Source organism: Cynocephalus volans, chromosome 9 (genome assembly GCF_027409185.1).
Source record: "Cynocephalus volans isolate mCynVol1 chromosome 9, mCynVol1.pri, whole genome shotgun sequence".
Taxonomy (NCBI): domain Eukaryota; kingdom Metazoa; phylum Chordata; class Mammalia; order Dermoptera; family Cynocephalidae; genus Cynocephalus; species Cynocephalus volans.
Genome location: NC_084468.1, coordinates 68,879,976 through 68,892,706, shown reverse-complemented (window position 1 = coordinate 68,892,706; position 12,731 = coordinate 68,879,976). Strand labels below are relative to the sequence as shown.

The window sequence follows — 12,731 nt, the reverse complement described above, 5'->3', positions numbered from 1 at the left end:
AAACATTTTTCCTAGGTCATTGTTTTCCTGTAATTCTATATAGCCTTATTTTTATATCTAAGAATGTTTGAAATATATTTTGGTATCTGGTATTGGAAAGAGAAATACTTTCACTTTTTCAATAAGTTTTTTAATTCCAAAATAGACAGTTGTGACAACATTACAGTAATCTCCCCCTTAGTCCCCTGGGGACTGTGTTACAAGACACCAGTGAATGCCTGTAACTGTGGATGATACCGAACCCTATACATATATATACACATATATATACACACATATATATATATACATATAAACTATGTTTCTTTCCTGAACATATACAACTATGATAAAGTTTAATTTATAAATCAGGCACAGTAAGACATTAATGCATTAACAATGATAACTAATAATAAAATAGAACAATTATAACAATACACCAGCATCACTACTCGTGCATTTTGGGGACATTATTAGGTAAAATAAGGGTTACTTGAACACAAGCACTGTGATACCATGATAGTCAATCTGACGACCAAGATGGCTACAAAGTGACTAACGGGTGGATAGCATCTGCAGTGTAGACACGCTGAACAAAGGGATAATTCACGTCCCCAACAGGAAGACACAGGACAGCACAAGAATTCATCACACTATTCAGAACAGCACACAATTTAAAATTTATTGTCTGTTTCTGGAATTTTTCATTTAATGTTCTTGGATCAAGGTTGACACCCCACAGACGGTGAAACTGGATAAAGGGGGACTACTGTAAATGTTGAATACTGTTTCCTTTCTCTACTGATTTGAAATTCTGCATATTTGTATACTTTTGCTGTCATTGATCTTCTCCATTATTTTCCTATTTTCTACTTCATTGATTTCTGCTCTTATCTTTATTATTTCCTTCCACCTACTTACTTGGACTTAATTTTTTCCTTTCTGTCTAGCTTCTTAAGGTGGAAGCTAAGATTAATTTTTAGACCTTTCTTCTTTTCCAATACAAGCTTTTAAATCTATAAAGTTCACTCTATAGACTCCTTTAGGTGTAACCAACAAATTTTGATATGCTTTGGTTTCATTTTTATATAAATTAAAATATTTTCTAATTTTCCTTCTAATTTCTTCCTTGACCATGAGTTATTGTAGACCTATGTTGTTTAATTTTCAAGTATTTGGTAATTTTCCAGGTATATTTCTATAATTGATTTCTATTTTTAATTCTGTTATGATCAGAAAATACATTTCTGTATAATTTCAATATTTTAAACATATTGAAATTTGTTTTATGACCCAGCATATGGTAGCTCTTTATGAATGTCCATGTGCATTTGATAAGCATATCTATTCTGTTGTTGTGTGGACTATTCTGTAAATGTCAACTAGATCAAGTTGGTTGCTAGTGTTCTTTAAACGTTTTATATCTTTATAGATTTTCTATCTTCTGGTTCTATTAATTATTGAAAAAAGGAATGCTGATACTTCTAGTTGTAATTGTGGGTTTTTCTATTTCTTTCAATTGTTATCAGTTTTACTTCATGTATTTTGAGGATCTGTTATGAGGTGCATAGACTAAATGTTTATTATGACATGTTGATTGACTCATTTATGTATATATAAAATGTCCAGCTTTCTTCATTCTGATCCTTTAGATGCCCCATTGTTTTGTTCTGCTTTTCTCCTACATGAATGCTGACACCTTCCAGGTGTTGCTGTTTGTCCCCATCTTCTTTTATGTTAGGATTCACAGGAATAACTCTCACTATTTTTGGGTAAATGTTGCTCATTTTTGGTTTTGTTGGAGTTGCTCTTGGCTTCTGAGTCATCCTATTCTTGATTTTCTCCTACTTTTCAGACCTCCCTTTTCATTGTCCTTTGTGAGCACCACTTCCGTAACCATGCTAAGTCATGGTTGTTCTTCCAAATTTTCTTTTAATCCCCATACTTGTCTCACTCTACACCCTGAAGTTGAGACGGAAACTTGACTGGGTCCAGGATAGGATTTGATCTGATAATTAACTGGATTGGATTGAGTTAGAGGCCTCAGATGTCTGGCTGGGTCAGACAGGTAGAAACTGGACTGGGTCCAGGATCAGATTGAATCAAGTGGCGATTACTGTGGGGAGTGAACTCCAGCTTTCAGAAGTTCGCAGGAATTTTGTGCTCTATCCTCGTCACTTCTTTCTTTTGCATGCTTAGGTACGGACTTTTTTTTTTTTTTTTTTTGACTGAGGTGATCAAGGAGATCTTAGACCTAAAGCCAAGATTTACGGTAAAATGAGACCCCAAATTTCTAAAGAATTAAGTATCCCATCTTCCGCTTATGCATACATTTACATCTGTATGTTGTAGGCCCCAAAAGTAGCAATTCATTCAAACATAGAAAAATCTTTATAAAGATCATTTAAAACTATGATCGAATGTTCCAAATGAACAATAGTGCACTTAAAATTGAGCGCTCCCAAATTAGGCTTATCCAGGGACACCTACTGATGTGAAAAAGTTTATAAAGATTTCAAAACTTTGATTGCTTCTTTTAAAAGACTCTACCAAAGGCAAATAAAAGGCTTAGGCAACTAATTGATAAGAAAAATTGAATCTGCTAAACTTTTGGCTCAGTTGCTATCTTGCCCAGGTGGGGGATGGGAAGCCAAATAACTGTATAAAATATTTGTTTAAAAATAGGCCCTCAGGTAAAGTAGTCTTGCTACTTTTTCAGAGCTATCTGTACCAAGTCCAGGCACAGGGAATGTTTTCTCTGCCCTATTCGTTCATTCTGCCCTGGACTCAGTAATTTTAGCTAAGAAACAGAAGCTAATTAAAAAGACCACCTGTTGAACTAAATAGGTCTCCAAATACAGTTTTCTGGCATCAACTGGTAATTTTGACCAGATTTCTAAATCTTCTTTTAGGCACATCTATGTATCTCCTCCTAAAAGCATATGGTGAATTCTATGATTTTATTTCACCTTGGTGTCCATTTTTTTAATCTTTCACTTGTCTCCTCTGAGGAACCCAAACAATTTGGGCAAACTTACGTTCTTTCTCTGTGCTTTGAGATGTAAACTTGCTACTTTCCTTCTCTAGAACTTGGTGAGGCCATGTGGGGCAGATAAGCTTTAACTTGCTTCAGAAGCACGACTTAATCCAACTGTCCTTTTTAAACTAGTGAGTTTTATATTTTATCTGTCTCATTACTAAAATTTTAAATGAAAACTATAAGATCTTTGTTTCTGTGTTTTGTTTTGTTTTGTAATGTGTGCATGTATACATGTGTGGGCTTTATGTCATGTCTACATGTTTGTCTATACATGTATTTGTGTATTGTCTACATGGTACCAAATTAGCTTATAAATAATGTGCACTCACAATAAGCCTAAATGCTTTTCAAGTTCACATGACTCGTTTTTAAAAAATTGTTGGTAAAATAAAACAGAAATGTTTGCAGAATTTAATTTAGATATTTTTGCCTATGTTTGTCTATTTGTCAAAGCAAATTTACACTGTCTCTGATATTTTAAGGTCAGAATGTTGCCGTTGTGTTAAGTTTGATACTTAGTCCGTTTGTGAACTAAAAGCTGTGAGAGAACTGGATGCTGGGCCTCCTCCAAAGCCTTTTACATGTTTTGCTTTTAGTTTGTTTTTGGTTCTAAGCCTCTGAATTCTGAGGACATGTGTCCACAGCACATGGGTTACCAGCTGCAGGACAAAATCTAATATGGTCTCATCCTCCCTGTCCCAGCTCTGCCTCCTGGCCATGCTGGGAGGGACATCATCCTTTAGACATTATCTTCAAAGCTGCTCTTGGGCTCCTCATGGCCGCCCTGGATACCACTTGGGTACTTGGGACCCCAGATGGCTAGGGAAATGGGACCTATGTCTGGTATCCCAAAGGCCTTAGTCAATACTGATTAATAAAGGTTTTGCTTGGTATGAGTAAATTAGACAAATGTGAATGGGTTTAACACGTATAAATAAAGTTGTAGTTTCAAAAATTATTTTCAGTAGTTTAAAATCTTGATGTTGTGTTATGTTAAATTAAGTAATAGGTAACCATAGATGTCTAGTCATTTCTAAGTAAATTAAAATACTAAGACATTTATTATTATACATAATTTAAGTGTATATACTCTGACATTTTGTTTACATGTGATATTAAAAAGCCAAATATATTTGGATCTGTTAAAAAATTATTTTTTTTTCTAAAAACTAAGCATTAATATCAAAAGTACATTAATACAAAACTAGAATTTTGTTTTCCAGCCTCATGTAATATTTGTTATGTCTTTGATTATTTGGATAAGTGAGTCTCCTCTCTTTCACAGAGTAAAGGATTTCGCTTTTCAAAATCTTACTTTGGCTAAATGAATGATTATTATTTTACAGGGACCTGTGATCCTAAAACACTTATCAAGTGTTTTAAACTTTTGACATATTTGACAGGCTTCCCAAAACCAAATTTAAAAATCAATATTAAGTCTTTTTGACCTTTTGTTCCCTAAAACATTCAAAAGAGAGATAATACACAGGCTTATTTGATGTGTTAAGTTACACAGGAAGCATTGACAAAAAAAAAACAAAAACAATGTTTAATCTTTTTTTGCTGGAGTTATTTTTGTATACATATGTTATTAATATATGTCCCAAAATTGAATAAAATTCCTAAAGTTCTAATATGTCTTGGTATGTTATCAGTCATAATTATGTTATCAGTCACTATTATGTTAAATTATCATAAGCCAAAGAGATAACCAAATTTTCTTATCAATTACATCTTTAGTCATGACCATTTTAAGTTTTGTTGTGCTCAGTTAATTGCTTAATTCTGATGCTTTCGCTTAAAGCTCTTTACAAACAATTATAATCCTAAAGTGTTGTGTCTTCAAGGAGGTTCATGAAAATGATGAAAAGGACTCTGACAAACACAGGTTTCGGGTAATCTTAGATCGTATTATTGCACCAGGTAAGAATTATGTGAATTCTAATTAAAAAAAGAAAAAAACTGGTTTATAAAACTGCTAACCAACATCAAGCAAGACAAGAATTAATTAAATACAAAGGGAATACTTTGGCAAATTATCATGCTAAGATAGCCTGTACTGCAATTGTTAGGATATGCAATTGGAATGAATTCTATAATCCAAGTCAAATTACCTATGATAACCTATTTAAGAACAATGTGATGCAACTGAATTGGAAAAAACAAAATTGGCATTTAAAAAAATATGCATATAAATCCATTATTGAGCATGGACTCATGGAGAGCCTGGACGGCCACCTGGTCCTTCCTGAGTCCTTAAAGCTTTATTATTAAAGCTCTGTCCTCCATGACTCATCATAAAAAAGATAAAATGATCCAAATTATGAAAAAATAAATTTACGTGGTGACTGTTATAAAACTGGTCAAATGGTTTATGGCCAATATTTGGTTTGTCAAACCCATAATTCTGAGAAGACAATCAAAAAACTTCAGGTACATTTCTGCAACCTGATGAGTCATTTAAACATTTATAGAGGGATTTCATTCACTTGCTATTTTCAGTGCATGATTTCTGATTGTATAGAAGCTTCCCCATGCAGGAAGGCCAATGCTATAATAGTAACTAAAAAAAGGTTATTAAAAAATGTGTTTCTCACGTTGGACATTCCTGGAGAAAATCTCCAGTGATAGAGATACTTGTTTCACCAGACAGGTTATAAAACAGTTACATAAGGTAGGCAAAGCTAACTTAATAAACTGAATTGCCTTGGTCAAAGGTATTGTAGATTGATGACAATCAGATCTACTTCCAGTAGAAAACATAAGTTGACCCCTTATGAAATATTCACTGGAAGGCTTATACCCCTAATAATGAAACCTCGTGTATCTCCTCATGTATCTAACATGACTAAATGTTGCAAGGCTTTAATGCATTACGCCAAAGTGCATTTTTACCAGGGAGAAGAAGCTGTTTATGATCCACTGAGTACAATCAAAAACCTTCATGATCTAAAACTTGGAGATTGGATCTTCTAGAAAGGACTTCAGAGAAAGACTGTCCTTGCCACCCATACTGCAGCAAAACTTTGGGATCTTAAGTCTTGGGCCCGAGACTGCAACTCAAAGGGCCGCTCCAGACCTTGGAACTGTACCCCTGTTGGAGACTTTAAGGTAAAGCTGACCTGGAAAATTTCTCTTCTGAAGCAGATGGCTCATAGAAGTGGACAGCTTTCCCAAGAACATGGATCAAGATTTCCCTGCCATTATGAAAGTATTATGCCTTGTTTCCTTACTCTTATGTCCTCCTGTCCTAATTCTTTCCTTTTTTCCACAGGAAAGTAAATTTCCCACTGGACGCTCTTCAGGACCTATAAAACATTATGGGTGAACAGATTTAACTGACCCTTGCTCTAGTGCAACTAGGTATCCTTCCTGTCCCACTGCTGAGGACTATATTAGGTCTGTGGAGAATTTCCTTATTCTGTACTGTCTTCAAGCTGGTTTGGATCTTGCTATGTCTCCTGGCTCACTCCTGCCTTTCAAACAGCATCACCTGAAAGTTCTCATAATAGCTCCTATCATCAGAGGCCAAAACAATCAAGGACATTAATTAACACCAGCCTTGAAATAGATGACAATATGCTATTTTCTGCTGAGGAAAAATTCCAGTGGGATTCCTGGGGGCTCACTCTTGGGGGTAGTGGGGTGCCAGTTGTATGGAATTTAAAGTTAATCCATAAATTTTGAAAAAAATCTTGGATTTTGTAGCCAATCAGACTCCCTGGGTTTCAGACGAGTAGAAGCCACTCTTTGAATGGTGGATGATAACACAGGTACTCAACAAAAACATTTAAATGGAACATAAGGCAGCTTTAGACCCCTTTTTGCCCAAGCTGGGGGCTTATGTTTGATATTGGACAAAACTGAATGTTGTACCTATCTCTCCCCTGATTTTGTTACCACAGAAATCTTAATTTAAAAGATAGCTGATACTGGTATTTCCTTAGACTCTGCCCCCAAATACATTATGGAAATTTCTCAAGAACAAGGAACACATGATGTGTTTATGGGAACAACTAACAGTTGGATTGGAGGCATCCAAAATAGTGGATGGTAAGCTTGGGTTTTCCATGGTTTTCTAATCTTTATATTTCTTCTAGCAGGTCTCCAGGTTATTATGACTTGGGTTACTAAACTAACAAGAAAAATGAATGCTTCTTTAAGTCAGACCACTTTACAGCAAATTATGATCCTTAATTCCTACCATACCTCAAACAAGGACTATGACCGATTAAACTCAAATACTGTTAAATTGCCTATATTGCCTGACTTATCTGTTTTGGTTCAGTCCATTTCATAAGAACTCTTGCTTTAAGAGAACACTTTGATCTTTTGATATTATCTTTTTGATAGTCATCATAGTCTGCCTGGTGCCCTGTATTCTTTCAAATCATAAATGTGTGTGTACAGCCATCCATCATGCATTGAATGGTCTCACTTCGAATAGACCAGCAATAACATGAGAACTAGTCAACTGGTGTGATACAGAGACTGCTGAACTCCGTACTCAGACCAGAGATGACTGGTGAACTCCATACAAGACTAAGGAAAACTCATGAATTCCACACTGAGACCAAATAAGTCATTTGCACTGGTGACAGAGAGTGGTGTCAATGCCCAGTTTTGGTCAGCCTCTCAAAACTGAGAGGCTGACCAAAAGGAGGGAGTTGTTAAATCAAGCTAAAAAGTTCTGGCCTGAGAAAGCCTCCATACTCACTCTCAAGCTCTTGCATAGGAACCACAACCTAACTTGGCACATAAGCACATGGGCAAACTGAAAATCTAACCTAGAAGTGTGCTCCTGTGATGATAGCTGAATCTCAGCCATTTGCAGGCAGTCAACTGTTCTGTACCTCACTTCTTTTTTCTGTATTGTCACTTCCCTTTTTCTGTCTATAAATCTGACTAACCATGCATTTTCGGGCACAGCTCCTCTGAATCTGTTCAGACTAGGGGCTGCTCAATTTGTGAATAGTTTTAAAAAATTTTTTTCTTTTTTGCTCAAATTAAACTTTGTTAAATTGAATTTGCCTAAAGTTTTTCTTTTAATAGTTATATTCAAAAGGTTTAATTTGTATCATTTATTTATTTCTATTTTCTAAATAATGGAAAGATAGTGCTCTAAGTAAAACTCCATGTTGCATATCTCTGTAAATAATTTAGCCATGATTGGGATCCATTAGGAAATTTTAAATAATTCTAACTTCCCTTGATCCCTTAACTGAGAAAATCAATTTAGTTATGACGTTTATTTCTCCAGTGGTCATAGGCAGTCACTGGAATGAAGGGACTATGATTATTTAAATGGAAGAATTACCAAGAAAGAAACTGGAAAATCATAGTGTAATAATTTGGCCAAAACTCTTCAACTATTTGTATATTGATTTAGGGAATTGGCTTAATTAGGTTAGCTGATACTAACTCCCAGAACAAATAATGTGTAAATAAATCAAATTGCTGATACTGTCATAAATTTATTTTAATGTTTTACAGCTATCAAGTAAAACAAGCAAAGCATAGCAGATATGGAATGAAGAGCTTCCTTTATCTTCCCAAACTGCCTTACCCCTATCTAGCTCATCAACTAATTAACTAGTGTGGGTCTTCAATTTTTTCCCTACTTTTCTTTCTTACTAATCAAGTATTGCATAAGTATTGTGGTTATTTTATTCATACACTATTTGTGTACTTATGATGGTCTGAGATGTTAAATGATTATATACAGATCAGGGGGATGGCAGCAAATAGTTGGCCAACTCAAAGGGGATGACTAAAATGTATGAAAGCACTATTTACAAAGATAGAGGCAGAGTAATGGAAACCAACATGGGATGATGAAGAATACTCAGGCTAGCAACAGGAAATGTAAAATGGGGGGAAAGGAGTAAAAGGAAATGGGGGAGAAAGCAATTCCTAGAGTAGGGAGTGTTCCCAGACTCTGAAAAGAGTTTGGCAGCTGATGGAAAGAGAATTTGGCCAAACTTAAGAAATGCAGGCACTTCCAAACCACAGCCAATAGAGAGATGAGAGGGAACAAATCCTCTAACCATTACCTTCCAGTCCTCTGATCTCCTGCTAGTGTTTCCTATTGGCTGGAACCAACCCAAAGCTGAAGGGACCTGATTAATTACCACCAAGGTCAATTTCCAGGGGCACATTTAAGGATAGAGAAAGGTGAGAATGGATCTAGTACAGAAAATATAACCATTTTGTATGTGGATCATTGGTACTAATTTCTTATGGAATTGAAAACTTTTGGCAGAAAAAAAATACTACATAATAAAATACTACATAATAAATAAAAATAGTAAATACTTGTAAAATGATTGCTGAATAAATGAAACTTAGACTGGACTGTAAGCACTATACTAAAGTTAAGCTACCGAAGTCAAGTCTGGAATAGATTCTTACTTAGCCTCCAAGCAGTTAAGGCAGTGTCTACTACTGCAGGCTCTTGGGGAAGGATTATTAACTACGAAGGTGGTGAATACATGGATGCGTGCAGGGACAGATGGAAGCATAGTTGGCTCATAAAATTTTACAGATATAAAGAATGTAATATAGTCTAGCCCCGTCATTTACAAGTGACAAAATGGAATTTCAAATTAATTAAAAACACAATATTATAGGGTTAGAACCCAAATCTCACAACTTTAGGATAAGTTCAAGATATCTATTGTACAACATTGTGACATTGTGACTATAGTTGATAACAATACGTTGTATTCTTGAAAAATGCTCAGTTGATTTTAAGTGTTCTCATCACAAAAAGGACAATTATGTGAGGTAATAAATATGTTAATTAGCTGAATTTAGCCCTCCCACTATGTATAGATATTTGGGAACATCATGTTGTACATTATAAACATATACAATTTCTTAATTTCAAAAATCAAATAAAATGTTAAAAAAATTTACTCCATTCAAATCAACGTCAATTACTGATGACGAGTAAGAAAGAGAGAAAAGATCACCTCGCGTAGCCTGATAGAGCTATGAAACATGCTTGCCATACTGCTGGAAGAATTCTGAAGAGTCTACTCCTTTCTGTGTGACCAAGTGGGCGATTAACATGCATCCACAGAAAATATTTGAGAATATATGTCTCCATAGCAAAAGACACTTTAAAAGTTGTCATTAATCAAACCAATAATACATATGCTTGCCTTATTATCATTATTCAACTAAATCATTTTATTTTTTATGAAAGTAAAATAAGAATAAGCCTAACCAATGCCAATGTAAAAGTACATTTCTTTACCACAGCCCCAAATATAGTCACCACCTTCCATTTTTGAGATCGTTAAAAGTTCTCATTGATGAAACACAAAGTATTAACTTCTCACCCATACTCAATATAAATGTTTGTAGTTCCTTACACACATGAAAAAACATGCCTTAAAAAAATTGAAACCTTTCTTAATAATAGAAAGCTTAAAATTGACAATGGTCCACATGTGCTACAAAGATGATTTTATTCTAGCAAGACGTTTTGTCTGTATTTCACTTTTTATTTAAAAATTCAGAAATTTGGATGTAAACATCGTTTGGCAGCATTATTTTTCCCCCTTTGTTTCAATGTCTTAGATGCACAGCATAAAACTGACTTTCATGACTTTAAGTATATTTTCTGTATAAAATATTAAAAGCTTGTTTTTGAAGCTAGGTGCTATATTGGAAATACCACCTACATTTACTTTTTAACAAATAACTACAGAAAAATCAAATTACTTTTCCAATGTCACACAAGTTGTTTGTGGCAGAGATAGGACTAGAATTAGATGTTTCTGTTCCCTTAAAATTATTTTCATATCTAGCACATGAATCTGTTATGAAGGGTAAACAGTTTTCAAACCAGTAATCCACATTTAAGGAAAACCCCGCTCTAACCCGATCTTTGAAATCCAAAAGTTTCAATCCAGTAAAATGCAGTTACGCAGTTGCAGATTAGAAGTATGAGGAGTTGGCTGCAAGATACGAATCTCTTCCAGCCAAGGATGTGGTTTGGCGCCACGTAGTGGCGCTTGTTCTCTTTGGCCTAAATAGGGAGGTGACAATTCTGCGTCCGGAAGCGAGGCTGAGACTTCTAGGACAGCAGAATCTACAGGTCAGTGCATTGAGTCGGCCTGGTCCGGGGAGTCTGGCTGGGAATATACCGGGGCTTTAGGGCTGCACCGTCCACCTGCCAGAATCTCAGGACCGGGAGCCTGTTATTTTCCTGCCTATCAGGGTTTTCAGGACAAGAACTTCCCGCCCCTTCCACCCCAGTGGGGCGGGGGTGGGGGGGGGTGGAAAGGGGGAATAGTTGCTGGGCAAAAGACCGCAACACGTTAGGTCTGATTTCAAGTGCCTTTTTCTTTTCTATTTTTTTTTCTTTTTTGTATTTTTACTATCAACATTAGTTGTGATCATTAACTCAATAAACTTGAGTCAGGAACACGCCTGCACAACTACCTATAATGTGACCTGTAATTAAAGGGCTTTCTGAATCAATGAGTGTGAGGTGGAAGTTTATGGACTCAAATGCCCAATGTTAACACCAAATATACTAAGACAGTGTGGCCACTAGCCCTGGACAGATACTGTCTTCTGTTCTTTAACAGAAATTGGTAAAGGAAAGAGAAAAGTGTATCTGTCCTGTGACAGCCCACCCCAGGATTCTCAGCAGGCCTCCTTCCTCTCAGAGAACGACTTTGGAAGGGGCGTGGGCTGGGAAGAGGCAGATGAGCCCGAGGTTCAAAAATGCAAGACTCCCCAGAATGTGAGCGTCCGCGCACGTGCTCTGCGCTGGGTGACACGAGGGGCCCAAATTCTGTCGGGACGGAGGCAGCGCGCCAATTCACCTCCCCAGCTGTTTTGGTGCCGATGTCCGGAAACCGCGGAGCTCGACATCTGCCCGCTCCACCTGCAGGGGCGACCGCCCCACGACGCGGGGGCTTTTAGAGGAACCGAGGGACATGAAGGCGGTGGCCACTCTGCCGCGCCGCCGCCCTTACCTCCAGGTAGTACAAGTCCATGGTAGTGATCTGCGAGTCGAGGAAATCTTCATAGGTGTTGAACTGAGTGACTATGTTGTCCACGGCCGTCAGCCTCTCTTCCTGATTCATTGCGGTTGCCTTGGCCGAAGCGTCCCTAACGACGGAAGCACGGGGGCCGGATCAGGAGGCTCCACCCACTTCGTTCTTTCCAATCCGTTGGGGGCTGGTGTGGAGCTTTGGACGTTTAAACCCGCCCCCAGGTGTTGTTACTGCGTTTCAGGCCTTCGCTTAATTCCTGGGAACATTGTCTCAAATTACCTGCTCCAAGTTGGGGTCCGATACCCCTCAACTTACTGATATCTTGATGAAATGTGGAGCAACGGGAGAGATGCAAACTGCATTCCAAAGTTAAAAATTATGACACTGCCGGGATGTTTAGACAAAAATTATGGATGAGTGTTCCCAATCTTATTCTAAAACAGTGTTATGCCGGACAAAAATATCTAGGTATTTTGAAAGAAGAGTATCTCAAAACAGAAGACTATGAAAATGGTCATGGACCAAGGGCAATACCAAAATACACTAATAATTTTGTTATATTATTTTTAGAGTTATAACTTGAAGGCAAATGATTGCTAATGTTTTGGTATAAAGAACACATTATGAATTTCTCAAAGGAAAGAAACTCGATGAAAATATCTTTGAAGACCTCTTTTGACCCCCAAGTTCTTGCT

General features: G+C 36.7%; 1 protein-coding gene across 1 annotated transcript in view; it reads right to left on the bottom strand.

The window, feature by feature from the left end:
- The window catches only part of CFAP299 (cilia and flagella associated protein 299), a 603,823-nt gene extending 591,697 nt beyond the window's left edge, over nt 1–12,126 (bottom strand). The window contains exon 1 of the mRNA XM_063107460.1: nt 12,016–12,126. Coding sequence (XP_062963530.1) covers nt 12,016–12,126 — 111 coding nt within the window. The remainder of the gene's footprint in view (nt 1–12,015) is intronic.
- Between the last annotated feature and the right edge of the window lie 605 nt (nt 12,127–12,731).